This window comes from Amblyomma americanum, chromosome 1 (genome assembly GCF_052857255.1).
Source record: "Amblyomma americanum isolate KBUSLIRL-KWMA chromosome 1, ASM5285725v1, whole genome shotgun sequence".
In the NCBI taxonomy this organism is placed as follows: Eukaryota; Metazoa; Arthropoda; class Arachnida; order Ixodida; family Ixodidae; genus Amblyomma; species Amblyomma americanum.
Window position 1 is genome coordinate 265,557,160 of NC_135497.1, and position 20,298 is coordinate 265,577,457.

General features: G+C 41.7%; 1 protein-coding gene across 1 annotated transcript in view; it reads right to left on the bottom strand.

Annotated features, from left to right (window-relative positions):
• rt (Protein O-mannosyltransferase rt) overlaps positions 1 to 20,271 on the bottom strand; it is a 54,676-nt gene extending 34,405 nt beyond the window's left edge. Inside the window, exons 1-10 of the mRNA XM_077649158.1 lie at positions 19,938 to 20,271; positions 19,471 to 19,637; positions 19,201 to 19,304; positions 14,241 to 14,291; positions 10,998 to 11,247; positions 7,712 to 7,777; positions 7,525 to 7,618; positions 2,973 to 3,128; positions 2,423 to 2,584; positions 1,055 to 1,113 (exon numbers count right to left, since the gene is read on the bottom strand). Of these exons, the coding sequence (XP_077505284.1) occupies positions 1,055 to 1,113; positions 2,423 to 2,584; positions 2,973 to 3,128; positions 7,525 to 7,618; positions 7,712 to 7,777; positions 10,998 to 11,247; positions 14,241 to 14,291; positions 19,201 to 19,304; positions 19,471 to 19,637; positions 19,938 to 20,090 (1,262 nt within the window). The 5' untranslated portion in view covers positions 20,091 to 20,271. The remainder of the gene's footprint in view (positions 1 to 1,054; positions 1,114 to 2,422; positions 2,585 to 2,972; positions 3,129 to 7,524; positions 7,619 to 7,711; positions 7,778 to 10,997; positions 11,248 to 14,240; positions 14,292 to 19,200; positions 19,305 to 19,470; positions 19,638 to 19,937) is intronic.
• Positions 20,272 to 20,298: the final 27 nt, after the last annotated feature.

Consider the following 20,298-nt stretch of genomic DNA (forward strand, 5'->3'; position numbering starts at 1 on the left):
AACCCTAATTACACAGCGAACACGCAGAACTGAAATTTAAACTGTACACGCGCTTCCTTTTATGAACGGTTCGTTTCATTTTGTGTGTCCAACACGGACACCAGGATTCAACCAGGTTATTGTGACTGTGTTTCGCGATGGCCTCGTCATGAACAGTAGACGGGAAATATTAGTATTTAATGGCTTGTAGACTAAATCGCGCCTTTTTTTTTCTGTAGAAAACCGTCCTCACGTGTTTGATGAGAAGCCAGATAAAATTTTGCGACGAATTGCTCCAGGAAACTGTTCGACATTGCCCTCAGCAACTCGTAAATGCAGTACGCGCAAACATGCGAGAGCGACAGAAACAGCGGAACGAAATCCTAAAATTCTTGGACTTCCGCCTTTCTGTTGCTGAGACCCTCACGGCTCAAGGGAAGAAGGATAAAACAGAGAGTGGCAGCGAAGCCGAGTTGCGTCCTCCATCAAAATGTTTTCGGTGACCTCCAGCAGAAGCAAAGAATAACAGCACTGGCTTCCAAAATTTTTAAGGGTTGCTGACATTCCCAACGCTGCCCGTTGCAGGCTACGAGGCTTCAATATGAAAACAAAGTTCTCCACAAAATTTTAATTGTTCTTCTGCATCGCAAAAGATAGAACCTGGTTCGAAATTGCACACCGGAACTAACAAGAGCAAAATTCCTGTTTAGCAGAGGGAGGCTGCTTCTTAGTGTTTTAGTCACTACTTTTCCATTTGTGATAATAAAACATTTTTGCACTAATAAAACATATTTACACTGGTGTTTCAGCAAGATAGCTGCAGTACGTCAGTGCAGGCCAGGTGGGTCTAAAACCACCTGGCAGAGTCCCAGTATCCAATATATTGGACATCGTGCTGAGCGAGAACAATAAGTACTATTGGCAAAATATGTGATATTTTTCTCATTCATAATCCCAATGGCTTATTTTGAAAGCCTAAGCAAAAATTGCGAACCCCAATGCACCCCGAGTCTCAGGAGGATAATGAAAGCACAAGTCAAGAGGCAAACAAAAGGAACCACAGCTGGTCACTCACATTGATGGACGCTTCACTATCCACCAATTGTTGACATCCTTGAAGCTGTAGCATGTCACCTGAAATTAGTCTCGATTTCATAACTTGCCAATACCGTAAAACCTAGCTCAAGCAATGGTTGTCATATTAATACCCTATGGGATAGTAAAACATTTCTCAGGCCCTTAAAAGGACACTGAGGACAACTCAATTCAATTGTTGTTCTCAGTAAAAATTGATTCCCTGGCTTCTTCTGGCAGTGTTGGATGGGTTGCCATCATTCTGATGTGAATTGCGATGTAGCATAGCTTCTGGAATCTGCAACCAAAGATCGATGTTGACGCAAACATTTAACTTGTGAAATCGTCTAGTGATGAAGACACCCGTTTCTCATTTTTTGTTCTTTTCTAGCTTGTAAGAACACCGTGTTTGGTGAGGGCGGTCCGTCTGTGATTTGAATGTGGTACCCTATTGATACAGGCTAACTGGAATTTGTCCTCAGTGTCCCTTTAAGGCTCTCAGACAAAACCCCTATTTAGCTTGATGATACGATCTGACGAAACCCTGTATACTTATTAAGGCAAGTACACAAACTGAGAAAAAAAGAAAAACTCCCACACTTTTTGCCCTCCCACAAAGCAAGGAAATCAGCAACAGCTTTACCACACCTCCCTCCCACACACAGCACCCATTGCCAAGGATGCCAGAGTCACAGACCTAAAAAAAACAAACCTTTATTTCAAAACACTCATTATTTTGAAATTGTAGTACTACTTCAATAGTTTCGCTTAGTGAATTCCTATCGCAGATCCAAAGCGGTCAGCCCGCTCTGCGATAGAGTGCTTGAATCCGGCGAACAGCACTGCCATCGAATCTGTGTTTGGAGCCCTTATGCTCCGGCCAGAGCACCCAGCGTTCCTAGCACTCTCCCACGTGTGTCACCTGCTACGGAACAGCAGAACAGGAGACAATGAGGTGCTGGAAAGCATGCCGCTAAAGGAAATACTTCACGCAGTCTTTTGGTCGAATCTACTGATTTGGGGCAGAGCAGTCCGGACTGCTTCACGGAACGACCTCTGCTGCTCAACAACTGTTCCCAGTCTGCCATTGGAACATGTGACCCATGATCCTGATCTGCCATTGGAATAGCCTTGCTCCAAAAATGAGCAGAAAAATGTTCAACCGGAAGTGCTCTAAATCTGCGACTGGAATTCACCATTATGAATAACCATGTGCTCAGCACAGGATCTGAGCAAAATTCATTTGTGTGACGTTCACAACGACATTTCACTGTACTAACATTAGGAGGTATGAACACCTGCACAGCTCCATTTATTTTTTACCAGCACCAGAGTGCCACTCCCTTGTGCAAAAAGCACGGAATCATACCTGTTGCTGGTGTGAGCTTCCCCTGCCATCAGGGTATTTGACCGGGTACACATGTGGGTGTGAGTGGAGCCAGCAGGCACGGCCGTGTGTGTGTCGTAGGGTGATCTGCGAGCCATGCACAACTGATAATGGCTGGCCCCGTGTGATAGATGCCAGTCCTCCCTGTACGAGCAACAAAAAAAAAGGACCAGTATGAGGATGCTGCTGGGTAACTGCAGCTAACCTTCAGCTGAGTGACAGGTTTCTAGCTAGCTCAAGCAAAATTACAGCATAGTCAGGCCAATTTCACACCCCTGAGCAGTTCATGCTGGCTGGCATCACACAAATTTGATGTAGCTAAGCAGATTCCTTCCTTTTTCTAATTTCCTTCATTGCACAGCACTTTTCATGAAGCTTGTGCAGAAGATGATGACTGCAGAAGCCTGTACTAGAAGGCAAAACACTCCACACACACCTCTGCCTTTACAAGGGTGGTGTTCTGAGCCAGCTGGTGGTGCATGTTCGTAAAAAACAGCCGGACTATTTGAACACATTACAAACAAAGGTTTACCTCAAGGCTTGCTTGGAAAGCACTGGTCATGATATTGTCGTGTGGACCGGCCCTGGTAAGAAGGTTCAGATGGAGATAAAAAACACCCAGGTAAATTCCTAGGGGCACCACTGTCATTACAGCTGCTCTTGCAATAAAATGAGCCCACAGTTTGGCCTGGAAAAATAAAACAAAACATGTAATGTACTAACTTTTGAGCCAGAAATATGGTGAGAGAGTACAGCAAGTGAGAAATACGAGTGTCCAAGACCCATTCAAGAAGAGCAGCATTTTGTGGTAGGCACTATTCTTTTAATAGTCTAAATGTGAAACCCACAGATATTCATACCCAAATCGACTCGCCGTGACTAAGCAGGCTCCCCATGGCAGTAAGCATACAAATGCACGTCGAAATTCTGAGATTCCATCAATTCTTTGAAAGATTCAACTAGGCACAATGTGGTGGCACCAGGATCAGGTGCGGCAGTGGAGTGCATTCTAATGGGCCACTGACTGGTCAGTGACCGTGTATGAAGTAAATGCCCCCCAAAACACCATACATGGCTCTGTATCACTGGCAATCTGCTTTCGAAAGTGTCTGTAAGGCTTCTACTTCTACAAATTACTGCAGAGAACACAGACCAAAGCACTGAAGTGTGGAAGGAACTCAACTCTTTCGTTACCACGGGAAAAATGACTGTTTTTTACTAGTCTGACACACAATTTTTTTCCTGAAAGATATGCGAGGTGAAAATGAGAAATTTACATGAAAATGATAGAAATAGGATACCCTTTCTGTAGACATTTACCTCAACACAAATACTTAGTGTGAATATTGTAAAAAAAAATTGACAAACACACAAAAAAGTTGAAAATTAAGACAAAAAATTTATTTACAAGACAATATCTCTTGGAGAAACAATAATAAAAACAATTTGGAACAAAAAAAAATGTTTCCAATTGGTTTGTAAACTTACCATCAAAAGTTTCAATTTATAACTCAAAACTTTTTAGACTTAGAAATTTTCTTCAGACATTGCATGAAAAAAGACCATTTTTAAGTTGTCCTTGATATAAACTTTACACACCGAGCAAAAAATTTTTCTAAATTAATGTCATGTGTCAAAATATAGCTTAATAAATGTAATTTTCGACATTGTCAGCTTGAGCTGAAGCCGAAAAAAATTTCAGAAACACGAAATATCCACCATACCATTTGTGATGGTCTACTCGTATGAAAATTATAAAACGTAATATAGTGAAACATCTTTACAGTGAATAAGTAACAGCTGTAAAATGGCTTGATACTGCCAAAATTTGAGTTATTAAACTCCTTCAAAAACTCACACTGGAGAAGTAAAATTTCATCAGCTAAATACACCAAATGGAAGAGACCTTTTCCGTAGTTTTTGCGCAGTTTCGAAGCAGTTCGCTGCAATTGCAGAGGCCGCAAAGAGCCCAGCGGCAAATGTCAGCTAGGCAGGCTTCCCCACAAAGCATTGAAGCACACGGCGGTGGTAGGTCAAATGCCAGATGGGCTGGCTTCCTCACATCAGAGCTTTGTTGAGTAAAAAATAAGAAGCCAGGATGAAAAATATCACTGTTGCTCTCCACTCCGTGACAGTCGACGCGAGCCGACAATCACTGCTGGAAAGCTATAGCTACCTACCATGTCGCTGGTTCCAGGGCACCATTTGTGGGTGCAAGAGGCGTTAACGGGTGCTTACCACCTGGCTACCAGCTGTTCTTGCCACTATATCTTCTGTACCGTTGTTGGCAAAAGCGAGATACAGCCTGAACCACGGTGCTAACGCTTGCCATACCACCACTAGTCACCTGTGTAGTGAGGCAAAGCTTGCCACCTGCCATCGGAGCGGGCACAGTTTTGGCGCTTGGCAGTTTGGTATATCTGTTTTATTGGAAACCGCATTCAGTATATATATTAAGAAATGCATGCGTTTGTTGAAAATATTTAGGAACAGTTTGGTACAGCCTATAATTTCTAATATCCTTCTATGCTGTAATGAGGTTTGACTGTAAATTGCTTGAAAATGTTCTACAATGCTTTGATTCTACAATAAACTATTTCAGAAGAGGTTTCGGATGATTTATGGTCAGTCGGAAGACATCACAGCTTTCGCGACCAACTTTAGGCTATTACAAAATGTAAATTCAGGGTCAGTGCCCTGATTTCTACGGGGCCTCCAGTTGATTCTGTTTTTGGCAGAAGGAAGTAAATTTTGCCCATAATATGTCACGACACTACAAAAATCGGACATATCATTCATGACATTAGTGTGATGCGTAAAACAACTCTATGAGCAGAAAAAACAGAGAAGTGGAAAACAAAGTCTACGGGCAGACAGGTGCCCACATTTCATGCTGAGGTTGAACGATCTCTTCGCCAGAACCAAATTCAAACCATGAGATATCATCACCAGAGTCACTGCTGCTTGAAGCACTAAAAACATCTGCTGCGGATGCAGCAGAATGGGGTGAAGCGTGATTTTTTTCGAGTGTGCACCATCTGTGTTGCTGACACCATCCCCGCGAGCGCACGGCGCTGAAACCTCAGCTTCAGCGGCGTTTAAAAAATTGCCGTCTAGCGGGAAAAATACAAACTACGCAGGAAACAAAAGTAGAGTGCCTGAATAACATACTAGATAACGCAAAAATTCTCAGCGGCCCCAGTAGCCCTGAAATCGTGCTTTGAACAGTCTACCACTGGTAATCGATGCAAAGTGGCGTAGCAACAAAAGAGTTAAAGAAGTAGACATGCCATTTTTTTTTTTATAACTGCGAGCAGGACCTTAAAGGTGCACTAAAGAGGAATTTGAACTCGTATTTTTACCGCGGGAACTCTATCTACATGTTCCGGGCATTCTTAGAAACTTTGAATTATTGTCCTGTGCGGCAGGTTGCCCTAATTAAATCGGATTAAACGTCCCGGCTCCCACCATTTTTTGAACTCAACACGGTAGGTAGGCGGAGTCAACCAACGCGTGGAATGCTTTTCAGCCAGTCCAATGGCTGCTTCACTTTCGCTTTTATTTAGTTTTTTAGGTTTCTGTGAATAAACAGTTTCAGTCACAGACAATATAGCTGCAAAGTAGGCCCACGGAAATAAAAATACACGTGAACTCTTTGATTTACGTATCACCCAGCTGATGGCAGAGCAGCAAGCCGCCACGGGACTGGCTGACGCGTTGGTTGACTCCTCCTACCTACCGCATTGAGTTAAAAAAAAAGGCGGGAGCCGGGACATTTAATACGATTTAATTAGGGCAATAAGCTGCACAGGACAATAATTCGAAGTTTCTAAGAATGCCCGGAACGTGCAGATAAAGTTGCTGCAGTAAAAAAACGAGTTAAGATTCCTCTTTAGTGCACCTTTAAGGCATTAGAACTGCCGAGAGGTATGGTCCAGTGTGCACAGATAATTTATTAAACCACTTCTTTCTTGCCTTCACTTTCAGTTTACCGAGCCATGACGTAAACATAGCGCCCAGACCTCCCTTTTCCAAGCATTTCACAACAGAATAGCCAAGCACCAGGCTGGGGAAAATCTTTTACTCAATAGAAAACCGGTGGGTATCCCACGGTACTGAGGATCGAACTCAGCACCTCCCAAATGTAAGGTATTTTGCTCCAACCACTGGGCCACTGCCAATTCCTTCAACAGATCATCAATCCTTGAGTAACCGAAATCTGCCTTGAGAGATAAAGCCCATTGAGCCCCTTTTTCATACACACAAGGTGGAGTTTAGAGGCCCATTTTTCAAGCATTTCACCCTACAAACACCGACCACCAGGACAGGGAGAAAGCTTGTACCCACTGGACCGATGTGGCGGCCTAGTAGTTAGGACAACCGCCTCACATTCGGGTGATGCTAGGTTTGATCCCCAGTGCTGCTGGGTACCCACCGGCTTTCCAACGTGTACAAGGTTTCCCCCAGCCTGGTGCTAGGCTCTTCTGGGGTGATATACTTGGAAAAGGGAGGTAATACTGTAATTTTTTTCACAGCAATTTACACACTCTGCAAGCACTGCTGGTGATGCATTAATTTAATTAAAAACTACATTAAACAACCATGTATCTCTGTACAATACATGTTTATTAAAATAAAAAGCAGTATGCACACTTTTGAGCCTCTAGCCTTCGTAAAAAAAAAATCAAATTTAAGCACTGCAATGCAGTTGTTGCATGCAACAACGCAACAAGTGCTTTAAAGTGCCCGCATAAGTTTGCTTTGTTAGCAACAAAGGATGTGAAGTACACACTGTTTTACTAAACCAAAGTAAAATCATTTTAACCAGGAGGCCTATATTTAACTGCAGACAGTTGGAATTACTAGCACAAATTCACTGTTACACTGCACAGAAAGACAGACGGAACACACAAAAAAGAACCAAAAAAAGAGTAATTATTTTGTTTAAATATAAAAGCAGTAAGCGATATTTAAAAAGTTTTAAATGTGCAAGAAAGTCTGTTGTTAGAATTGCTGCTCTTTTACTTGTCATTATTAATGATTAGTGAAGACTTATCTGTAAAGCAAGTAACCTTCAGACTTACATCCGAGATAGAGCTGTTTCCAAGCATCTTCCAGAAATCTCTAGCCATTATGTAGACTGCCAAAAACATGGAAAAAGCACCAATGTACTTGACACTGAAAATAAAAAAAAAACAAGAGTAGAAAATCTTTATAACCCTCACAACTTTCGCAATTCCATAAAATATGAAAAAGTGAGTTGGTACCTACCAAAGAGAACATGTGAGAAACACCACAGACAGGATCAACCAGAACCACCATGAAAATGTGAACGATCTGTAATAAAAGGAAAACAAGTATAACATGACTCTCAGTGGTAAGCACACACTGACACTTTCTAAGGTTTAAAGTGCAATGTGTAACCAGCACCTTATATCCAGTAGTCCTTTCATCCTTTTGCACATGAACATGAGCACACTATCAAAGGTTTATCACGCCCATGCTATACAACCTTTGAATTGCAATACCTTTGCACTGCACACCTGACCTGCTCAAGGTTTGGCAGCTGGGAGAAAGTGCAGCATGTAGCATTTCTCCCAACCAGGTAAATGTCCATGTAACCTGTCCATATTTAGCTGCATAAATTTTGCTTATGCTGCTTAAGGGGGGACACTGGTCTTAGACCTATTTTCCTTATTTTTAGTCCAATCCTAATGAAACTGTATCACCTTGCTCAGTTTTTTATACTGATTTCAAATATGAAATTGCTTTTTAAATTAATTTCTTGGTTCCTGAGATAATTTTAATTAGTCATTTATTAGTATCTCGATACAAAAATGGCTCAATAAAAAATAATTTTTAACCCATGGCTATGTTACATATATGGTGAGTAAAGAGTGCAATAATCAAAGCAGCCTTCTTATTTTACCCTCATTAGCGATTTTACAGCACTTAGAATAGTAGAATAGCAGCACTCAAATTTTGAATATCATGCATAAATAAACTTTGCAAAATTATAAATTCTTGAGGTGCGATTGACCAATTGTGCCTTCAGCTTCCCTTAGCAAACAATATAACATGTCTATCTGTCCTAGACGTTGAGATAGTGACATACTAAGACAAACAGGTGTCCAAAATTTTCATAGTGTTAAATTGCCTGCTCCTACATAAATTGAGCCCACACAGTGATCTAAATTTAATATTATTGTCAAAATACCGATTTCCTGCAGGAGAAAACTGGTAGAGTTGAAGAATAATAGCTATAGAATCCAAAAATGTAATTTCTAAAAAACTGATTTTTGGGTCATTTTTTGGTCCCAAAGACCACTGTCCCCTCTTAAAAGAAAACCAAGGCAGCTTTAATGTGAAGTTCAATAATCTACTATACCCAGTGTCAGTCAGATCAATGAAATAACTCAGAACAAAACACTAATGACTGCTATTATAAATAAATGAACACAAACAGCCTCAATGGCAGGCATACCAGAAAATGTTTCTGTTGATGAGCTTTAAAATAAAAGTTGCCCTCAAATTTCAAAGTAAAACTTGCAGTTTACTTTGTAAACTCAAAATATTGTGTAATCTCAAAATACTGTACAACAAGATACCAATATAGCACAAAAAAAGAGTGGCAAATGCTAAAAAACTTTCAGTTCTATATCAAGTGCAAAATAACAGAAGCAACAGGCAGAAAAGTGGTCATATTCTAAAAAAATATGAACATAGGAAAGTATTACAGGCACTGCTTAAAGAAAGAAATACATCATCATCACCCTAACTGCATCCACTGCAGGATAAACGCTTCTCCCATTCTCCTACAATTAACCCTGTCCTGCGCCAGCTGCGGCCATTCAACCCTCGAAAACTTCCTAATCTCCTCGCAAATATGACTCTCTGTTGCCCCCTGCTATGTTTGACATCCTTTGGAATCCACTCTTTACCCTGAGCGACTATTGGTTATCTGCTCTCCACATTACATGCCCTGCCCATGCCCATTTCTTCTTCTTGATCTAAGCTAGGACATCATTAACTCGCGTTTGTTGTTTCCTGACCCCCCCCCCACCCCCCCCTCTGCACTCTTCCTGCTTCTTACTGCTGTTCCTACAATTTTCCTTTCCATAGCCAGCTGCATAGTCCTCAATTTAATTTCAAGCCTTTTCGTTAGCCTCTACATTTTTGACCCACAGGTACTGGCAAGATACGCCAGCGCACTGCTGGTGTAGAGGTAGAGTATAGCTCGTGTGAAAAAGCCCATGGCTTGAAACCCGATGTCGACGTAGTTCTCCACTGGATTTAAAAAGAAGAGAGTATTCATAGAATTAAATAACCATGTCTAAACTGAGGCCTGATCTTAAAAAACAACACTGACAATGCACCCTCTCACCAGAACAAGATTTGGCCACTTTGGTGCAGTACCTGGCCACCACTTCCCACATGAACAGCAGTACGCCAACCTTGCCAAAGGAAGAGATTCATGCAATAAAAAAAAAATTAGCGGTGGTTTAGCTCTGGTTAAACTTGGAGTGACGCGATAGCTACAGCTGGCCGACTGGAACTTGCTCAGTTGAATTGCAAAGTCAGTCTTTCGCCGCTCCGTTTTGCTGGGCGTTCCTTCTTCATGTTCGTCCCACTTGACACGGTGCATGCGCACAGCTGTTGCAGCTCGGTTTCGCTGCCGCGCCGCCGGCAGCAGCAGCTGCTCTGCACCCCGTGGCTGGTCACGTGACCAACCACGTGACCCCGTGGCTGTGCCGGCGCCGCCACCGTCACATGCCACCGCCACGCTGAACGCTCAAAATGCTACCGTAATGTAGCTATCGCTATAATAAAAATCATAAAGGCCCAAAAAAAGGTAATGTTTCTAAGGCGTCACATCAACGTCTCACCTACCAGCGTTGCTGGTCAGCGCCGGCAGGAGAGAGTGACCAAACACGAGGACAAATGAACTGGCATCTCCAGACAGGGGTGTGAAGAGATCCTAAATATTCAGATAATTATCTCCTGTCCGTAGCTAATCATCCTAATCAACGGCAAGGGGAACAATGGCACAGGGACAGAAGCAGCACTTCTGACTTCGCAGAAATGGGCCGCACCTATGGCGGGTGTAGCAGCATGGAATTAATCAAGAAATCACTACCAATGCGTGGCTAGTCATTGATCCCCACCAACTGCCAGCTGCGAGGTGTTTCCAGCACAGATGCCAGGATCTGGAATAAAAAAATATCTGTGTCTCCCCTATGTCATCTTGCTCCAAGCACCGGAATTTCACCTCTGGCGACGTCGACAGCTGAGACGCTGATGCCATGCTGAAGAAACACTGCCTTGTGTTTGCACATTGAGTGACAAAACTATGTGTAATGTCAACAAGGAAGCTAGCTAAAGAATAAAAGTGAAAAACATAATTTTCCTACAAGGCTGACTTGCAGAACAGTTTCTCCTAAAGAGATGTGACAAATCAAATAAACAGATATATGTGCTGAAGCTACGAGAAAAAAAATGGCATGACATTACTCCAAGTAAAAAATAAATCCAATTCAAGTATCCCATTTTGACTGACCTTTGCCTTCGGAACTTGAGCAAGGCTAGCAGGCCAAGCGCCGAGAAGCACATAAGGATGGCTTCCATGAGAACAAATCTTGACTGGGTGAGCAAAGAGTTTTCAAACAGGACAAGTACAGCTGCTAGAACAGCTGACAGCTGGGCCAAACCAAGTGATAGTGCCAGGTGGTAGGTGACAGGAACCAGCAGCGAACCAAACAGCGCCGGCACAAATCGCAAAGCCCACAATGGGACTGATGGACTGTAGCCTAGAAACAAATACAGAATGTCATCTTAGTGTTGCTCTAATGTAGCAAGAAAGCACACAATAACAAAATGAACCAGGACGACAAAAAAAAAAAGGTGAAAGTAGCAAGTTACAAGGTGCTTCTGTTCTGCAATGCAACACATACATCCGATGTCAAAAGTTAACGGCACATGACTCGCCCTGGTGCACAGCCCGAAACCAACAGGTGGTCTGCCGTGTTCACACACTAAAGCACTGGCTGCATTTTTCATTTCAGGTTACATCCAAGGGCTGAGATGAAATTCTCCTTTTTCGCAACTCGCATGCCCCGTAAACATTAAAAAGCTGGGTGTGCATGCGCAAAATATTAGCACATGTAAATCCTCACAAATACATCTCAATGAAAAAAGCTAATGTGGTTCTATGAACAACAGAGAACGGGCAGTAGGCAAGGTGCGTCCAAGAAAGATTTGGTATCAGTTCAGGCAAAACTATGAAGTAATCACACAGATATTATTGCCAAAGTCCTCGTGCTCTATAATAAACAGGCGCAGACATCAATAGTTATATTTCAACTTAACCGATCAACAATTACGTCCAAAGAATTAAGTTCACTAGACTGACCAGACATATGATGATGATTATGATTTGATTTTTAACCCTCTAGCGGACTTGGGACGAGCCAGGCTGGTCATAAGCATACTGCCATTTCGGGGAAGACGGGGACAGCTTGTGTTTTCTGCTACTCTCCGCCTGGTTTAAGGTGAGTTGGGCTTGTACAAAGAATTTTCATGGTTTGTCGACAGATGGCAACACAAGTACTAAATGATGATTTTGATACCATTTTAGACAAAAAAGTTGCCCGTTTGGGGGTTAATTCTGCAAGGGTAGCTTTGGCCGAAAGTGCCATGACAGCAGAGCACCAGCTTGTAGCTACTGTATCACCGTTGGGTACCTGGCGGCAGTGGGGATCGAAACCCCCCAACTCCCACACGAGGCAGATGCTCAAACTAAACCATCGCTGTGGTACGAGACATATTTAAGCTTCATGTGCACATTTCATGGCAAAAACTCCCACAAATGGCACTGGTAGAAAGAAAAATGTTCACCACGGTGCAATCTATATAAACTGTTTATGTTTAGAAATCAAAGATGACCGCTAACCAAATCCAGAGCCAACAATGTCTGACAAAGTTGTGCCACAGAGAGCAGAAACCCCGCTGTCCTCAATGTCTTACACAGGCAGCAAATGAAGGATGGAGCACCATGAGAGTGGAGAAAGGGGAAAACGACTCCACTCTTGAGGTGTTTTGTCCTCTGTTGTGCTTCCAACACTGTAGATGAACATCAATCAACTAGCCCATTGCGTGATGTTGCTGCAAGAATCATTTTACATGTTCAGCATTTTAAGTGGTGTGAGACTTTGTTTTGTCAAAAAATTTCGATTCTGAGAGTTTGTGATCATCTGATAAATAATTTCTTTACCTTTCAGAAAATATACCACACTTGGGTATTCACGATTTCGAAAATGATCTTTTGGTCCTTTTTCGTCGTCTTTGTCAACCAGAAAAGTGAATGCATCTTGATGTGGTCGCTTTGTTTCGAATAGTACTTGCAAAAATTCATTGCTCTGAAGTTTTTCACCAGGAACACAAGTTTTGGTTTCAGTCTGAAATTTTTCCTTGTTCGCAGTATATTTTTCAGACACTACAGCTCCTACTGTAGCTCTTCTGTTAAGGGAAGTTTTTAAGAATAAAATGGTTTTCAGAGACTTTATTACCTACCGTTTTTCTCAAAACAATATTTCTGGAGGTTTGTGCACTTTTTCTCGGGAACTATAAGCCTAATCAACCAAATTTTTCACAGATAATAATCAATGCCATTTATATAACTGGTATCAGGATCAACAGCCTAAGTTAATTTTTATTTTTTTGACTAAGAAAAAAACATTCAAGGGTGGCAATTTTATCGCATCTATAAAGAAAACTATACATATTAAACCTAGTTTTTGTTCAAAGTGCATAATTTTGTACCAGTTGTGTAAAGCATTGGTTGCTACTCGAGTACGAAATTTCAACACTCTGCCAACAGTCGATTTTAAGAGAAAGGTGCATCAGTAGAAAAAAATAAACAAAAATAAAAATACTAGACAAATTTCAATCTAGTTTTGAGCTATACAGCAAACTGTACCTATCTTTAAGATTTCTTGCAAATTTTATAGCCATAGTTTTTATTACAACTGTTGCACAGCCAACTTTTGAAAACCATTTTCAAAATCTCAACCCACCTTAAAGGTGCTTAATATAACAAACACTACAAGAATGCAAACATACATGGTTAAATGTAAACTTCAGTCAATAAAGTGGAAAGTGTGCATTTGTTGCTCCATGTTCCAGAGAAGACATTTTGCAGGCTATCACAATGTTTCCACAGTACCAGCTCCCATCTGTATGCAATACAAATCAGTCAAGACACCTCTGCATGAATTTCTGTTCCAGAAATGTCTCATAAAGCTTATATATATCAGCCCTCTGCTCACTGCAGACATTATTCCTCGCTTTAGCAGGTGCTGAATAAATGTCAGCCTACACTGCTACAACCCATAGCATAGCAAAGCTCCTTTGTATTGATTTTACTTTACAGCAAGTCTCCCCTCTTTGGAGCAAATTTTTGCATAATGCCTGTTTGCCAGCCTCGCCAGCTCTTGATAAGATTCTTATAACCAATGTAGCACATTCCCATTTTTAATTACAACACAGCCTCTGCCATGAGCAGTGCCAAGTGAGAATGGCAGCACTACTGCCACAACAAGGTTTTCTATTCAAATATGTAGCCTCCTTGTTACACACAGAGCAACGTTTAGTCTAGACAATCATGAATGTGTGCTTCGTACGCAGTGTATGTTTGTTCAATATGTGCAAACCTGTTTGGGGTGCTCCAAGTAAAACATACAACTCGAAATTGCTTTTGAGTCATGCCAAGCAAGAAAAAATATATAAGGGCAAAGTCACTTACTTCCACCGATCCGGTCAAACTCGGTTTCCCCATCAAAACCAGCAAGGTACCCTGGGAACAGAAGAAAATGGCAATTCTAGTCAAAAACACTAAAAACACAGTAAAAGCCCTTCATAAGCAAAATTACTTGTTGAGCTGAACATATGAAGTTTCTCCTGAAAGGCCAACTACAATGAAATAAAAAGGGCCCATGGCTTTCAGGTAAAACCTGGTTTTACCCAATTCTTGCACCCCAAATACATTTCTTAAAAATCTTGTTGAACCTGATTTCTACACAAAAATACCTAACATAACTTTCCAGTACAGAAAGTTGAAAACGAAAGTTGAAGTACGAAAATTAGCAGAGATCTTGCATTTATTCCAGATGAGTATTTTTTAGTTAACTGATTGTTTTAAACATCTTTTAAAGCTTGTTACTTGTAATGCTGCTTAATATCAAGTCTGATTTGCAAAGCACATTTCAGAAGCAGGAAGTCAAAACACGAGTACTGATCAGGCATCTCATGGTCATCACTGTATTAAGCACCACTCACACTAATGTCATCCAGCTCTAAGGCTCTTGTGTGTTTAAATGGTCTCTGTGATGTCGAATGAATGTTTACACGGCGTACAAACACACGGGTCTTGCACGGACACAGAAAGTGTGCGCCACAGATGATAATGTATATGGCGAAATAGCTCTAATCAATGAGAATCAAAAATTGCTGGTGGTTTAGTTCTGGTTAACCCTGGTCAAAAGCGAAAAGCCACATCTTCCCGGCTATGTTTCTTAGATAGCCATACTGACACACAGACAGTAGTAGGCATTTTTTTATTTGTTAAACATCTTGCTTTCTTCGAAACGACATAAAAGGAAATCACACAAGACAGTATGTATTTAATATAGCTTCGGTGATATCTACAACTGTACTATTGCTTGTTGTATGCAGAGATATGAAACCAAATCCCATTCCAAACGACCCCGCAAACCCTGCAGATAATTTCAGAAAGCCATATTGAAAAAGATATTGGTTTTCTGAGGAAAAGAAATGGAGCAATGTGAACAGGTGTCATTTCCTTTTCTTAAAACCAACTTTCATTTGCCTGATTAGGGTGTCCACCCAGATCTGTGAGACAGAGGTCAATTCCTTCCCTTAAAACCAACTTTATTCCACTTTCTTTCCCTACGGGATTCCAGTGTCCACCCAGATATGTGAGACAGGCATAATTTCCTTTCCTTAAAACCAATTTACATTTCATTTGCTTTCCCTTATAGGCAGGGTGTCCACCGAGATATGTGAGACAGGCCTTATTTCCTTGTTTGATCTCTAGCTCAGCAAAATCTCTAGATCAGCAGGGCCCCAAGGTCAAACTTGGGGCCCTGCTGATGGCTCGATTCTGGCGTAGTGAAGCTTTTCACTTCAAAAATATCTTATTTGGTTTATTTAGTGCAATCTCCTATTTCATACTGTTTACAAAATAGCAAGCTGGTGCATTTTATACCCTGCAAAAAAAATAAGCGCTTCTAGCGCTTATTTTTGATGCAAAAAAAATGACAAAAAACCAGAATTATGAACTTTTTGATGAATAACCTGATTTGTACCCAAGCTCAGAAAATATTAGCCGATTTTTACCCTCTGAATTTCAAAAGAAAATTAAACCTGAAAATGAAGTGCCCTATTGTACCTTAGATAGAATGACTTTAATACTGTTGCATATGTTACAAAACTAATCATGACAAATCTCTATGCTTGTTAAAGAACTGGTATGGAATTGTAGTTAAAAGAGCTTTTTAAAGCCCTGTAACAGATGATGCATGCACCTGGTGGCGTGTCACACAGCCAGGTGACTTGCCACATATGAATAAGAGTTAGACTTTTTAAGGTGTTTATTTCAGACCACTTTCTTCATTTTTTTTTCGGAAGATATTATTTTCTACATATAAATTTTTGGTTTTTAGCAGTGAAACATATGTCCCTATGTGGTCAAAAGTGACATACAATTTACACTACCCTTTTTTTTTAAACGAGCCGCCATCTTAAAAGCTATCTTTGCAGAAGAAAGTCGTACACTCAAAACAAAAAGTAAAAATGCCGAAGTTAAATAACTGGTGATACAGATGAATGATGTGCGCAAAACATTCGATGAACCACATACACGGGAGAAACACATGGACTGGCGCTTCTCCTTGTCCAGTCTTTGTGTTTCTCCCATGTATGTGGTTCGTCGAATGTTTTGCGCACATCGTTCTTCCGTATCACCATGCATCAGCTAGGCCCAACAGAAGTGTTATTAAATAACTGGGCCTTGACACAAAAACATAAGTGGGAGTTTAGTCCTAAAAACTTCATTGTCACATTCTGGTTGCAATCTGAGCTAAAAGAGAGGACCGCATACCCTATACTCCGTGTGCTGAGAAAGTGATGGAACTGCCGCGGCTTAACCGTCGCGGAAGCCAGAACACGACACCTTCGTGCCATTAATGCATGGTTTCGCACTGATGGTTGGTTGTTACGGTTCCAAAAGTTTTCAATGTCCGTTCATACAGTAGAAAAACCTACTTAACAAAGTGACGGCCAAAAGTCTGTGAAAAGTCTGAGCAGACGGTGCTACACTAGCCACAAACACTTAGCTATTAAGTGGTCCAACCTTTCTCAAGGCTGGTTCAGATGCAAGCAACTGAGCGAATTGAGCGGTGCGTCACAGCAAAAAATTTTCAACATCTTGGTACCTGGCTGCTCGAGCCACTCGAGCCGCCGCGACGACTCAAAACAGGTTTTTCACCGCGGCGGCAGAATTTGCTAGCGTTTTCGCTTGTATGTGAAACACGCTTCAGTCACAGTACTAAATTCCTATGATAACTCGGTCTCACCGTGTTCCTGGTTCCAGCACTTCCTGATTTTTCTGCTGTGGCCTTGTAACAGGTACTGAATAGCCAGTTATGACATGCATGCCAGAAATACTGACCTTTTTTGGTTAAAACCAAATTTGAAAAAATGAATTCAGCGTAATTTTACCAGCGTTTTTCGGTTTAATCCGAAAAGTCTAACTCCTAAATATGATGTAGCAAGAAGAAAGGAATAGCTGGTCTCATGTGAACCCTGTGGGCAAGAATATGTTATGAATGGCGTGTTGCGAAAAGTTACAAGGAAAACGTGCAGCTTGGCAGCCATCGGTTTGGTGCCATGGCATAGTTTTTCAAGATTTCAGCCTCAAACACCTTGCTAAAATGATGTGTAGCGGTCCGTGCCTAATTTGTTTATGGTTTATGGGGGTTTAACGTCCCAAAGCGACTCAGGTTAAGAGGGTCGCTGTAGTGGAGGGCTCCAGAAATTTTAGATCACCTGAGGTTCTTTAATGTGCACTGGCATCGTACAGTACACGGGCCTCACAGAATTTCACCTCCATCGAAATTCGACCGCCGCGGCCGGGATCGAACCCGCATCTTTCAGGTCAACAGCCGAGCACTGTAACCGCTGAGCCACCGCTTTTGGTCAGAACGAATCGTAAGCTGGCATCATATGCAGCAATACCAAACAAAAACAAAGTTTTCGCAGCAGCTATGCCTGCAACGCATGACAGAAGCAAATGATGTGAAACAAAAAGTGCTCGCCTTTAAAGGCACACCAAGGACAAACTGACGATGGCCAGTACAAATAGATTAGTATATTTTAACAACAAAGGCATTACTTTCAATGTGAATGGAGCTTTTATAACCTAGAAGAGGGCAATAAATAAAAATACAGGTGTCGCCACCATCAGATAAATTTTCAAGCAAACTGCATGCATCAACTCTGCTATGGCATGCCTAGTGTCACTAGGCATGCCACAGCACAGGACTCTGGAATAATTTGACCATCTGGGTTTCTTCAACATGTAGCGAAATCTCAGTATACCAGCTCTTTGCCCTTTGCCTCCTTTGAAATGCAGCTGCTGCTGCGTATCGAGCCTGCAACTTCGTGCTCAGTAATGGGATGCAGAGCCGCTCATGGCAAGCAGCTCACAGCAACTATTGCCACTAATCTGAAACAGCAACTTGTTTTTGCCACCAAAAATTATCAAATAATATGAAACACATCTTTTGTTGCAACTTTGCAGGTATGGGAGGGGCAGTAATTACTGGACATCACTGAGTGTGCGACAGGGACATGACTGCCAATGAAAAGGTGACGGAACTATGCTTAATGACAACGGACATGCATGAGCAGGAGTGCCATTGTGCAAATCACAATTTTCAAAGCAGCTAAACAATTTTTGTTCCAATGTGAGCCCCACAAAACACTGAAAGAAAAAAATGGTGAATGAGTCTTGGTAATTAAATAACAGCATGAAAATGAACACTGTTAAAAAAGAGAGGAGTTCTACTCAGCCTTCATTATATACATCCAGTACAACCAGCACTGATGCAACACTGTGTTGCTAATCTGTTTTAAAATAAAGCAGAGAACACCACTGTTAATTTGGCCAATTTCAAGGGAACATGAGCTCTGGCTCTCATTGAACATTTTTTGCCCATGCAGAACGTTGCATAGCTCATATACAATATGTCATATGTAACACAATTTGGCAAATGCCACCACAACAGCGGCAATACCATTTTACCTACTAGTGCATATGCCTCAGCAGAATGTTGTAAAGTTCTTTTGCGATATGCAACACAACATATATACCTGGGTTACTTGATTCAACGTGACTGCCAACAGCAGTGCACACAAAGACACATGAAGGAGAGACGAAAATTTTCAGCAAAACAGTGCCATGTTGCTTTCAATGGTTATATGGCATGTAATTTTCCCTTAGCCACATATTTTTGTGTATGCTGTTGTTAGCAATCATGTCACAAAAGTTGGAAAATGGCGAGATCATAACAGTAGTAGCAATTCATCTGCTAGTGCATATGTCCAGGCAGAATGTTGCATAGATGACATCCAAAGTGTAAAAGCTGACAAGGTCCAAAACAACAATAGCGGTAGCATTTTACCTGCTAGTGCAACCAGCTGTTTTCCAAGAGGTGGGTGTGAATCAAAGAAGAAAATATTCTTCATATATAAGCTTGCGAATTTTCCATAATGCAACTCGTCGAATCTGCAATGCAAAAGCATGCGGCATTCCTTGCCTACATAAGGCTACTCTAAAATATATAAAACTGCAGACGAAATTTCTAGAACCGACGCACGGCACATAACGATTAAGTGGTCATGAATGGCTAACGAGTGTCTAAGAGAAACAAATGACAAGGTTCAACACTTACACGATGCTTCGTGGTTGTTCTAGTCTCCACATTCTTGTAAGAAGCGCCAGTAGAAAAAGAGCGGTCGACATTGCATCAATTTCGATGTTGAAAGCAAATGATTTGGAGCAGCCATTCAACCAGGAGCTCAAATAACCAGGTGCGCTGTTAATTTCCTCACAGCGAACCTGCAGAGCGAGATTCCTTGGTGGTCAGCCAACAGGTAGTACAAGCATGGAATCTCTAACGAACCACATCAGCGTACTACATTACAGCAGAGAGAAATGGCCAATAAATGTGCATTGCAGGTTTATTACGCATGCGTATCTGTTATCTGTCGTGTTCGCCAGAAAGTCAGTGCTCAACTCCCGACCCTTGCTAATTTATCAATGTACTCATACAGGAGGCCAACAATTTGGGAATGCCTACGAGCAAAACACAATTTTGAAACAACTAAATCATGGTGGCCACAATGCTGGCTGCATCACCTGTGATATCTCCTTAAGAGCATCTTCGTGATGAAGGGTACCGTTAGCATTGCTGGGGTCGTCGTTCCCGTCGAACGCATCGACGGGTGACAAGCTCGCCGAGGCAGTAGCCGCTTTTGCCGTGTTCCTTTTCCTATTTTTCGCCTCGCTCATCTTTCTGGAGAATAAAACGCAGAGTTGGGCACTTGGGAACAACAGACGGAACAAATACAGTCAATATACAACGAATGCCATTAGAACTGCTATCTTACGGCCACTAGCATTAAATTACTAGACGGCCATACACTACACCACACCACACCAACTTCACCACGTGGCAGCCATATTGACTACCGGAAAGGGAAAGGCACCACTTGTCACG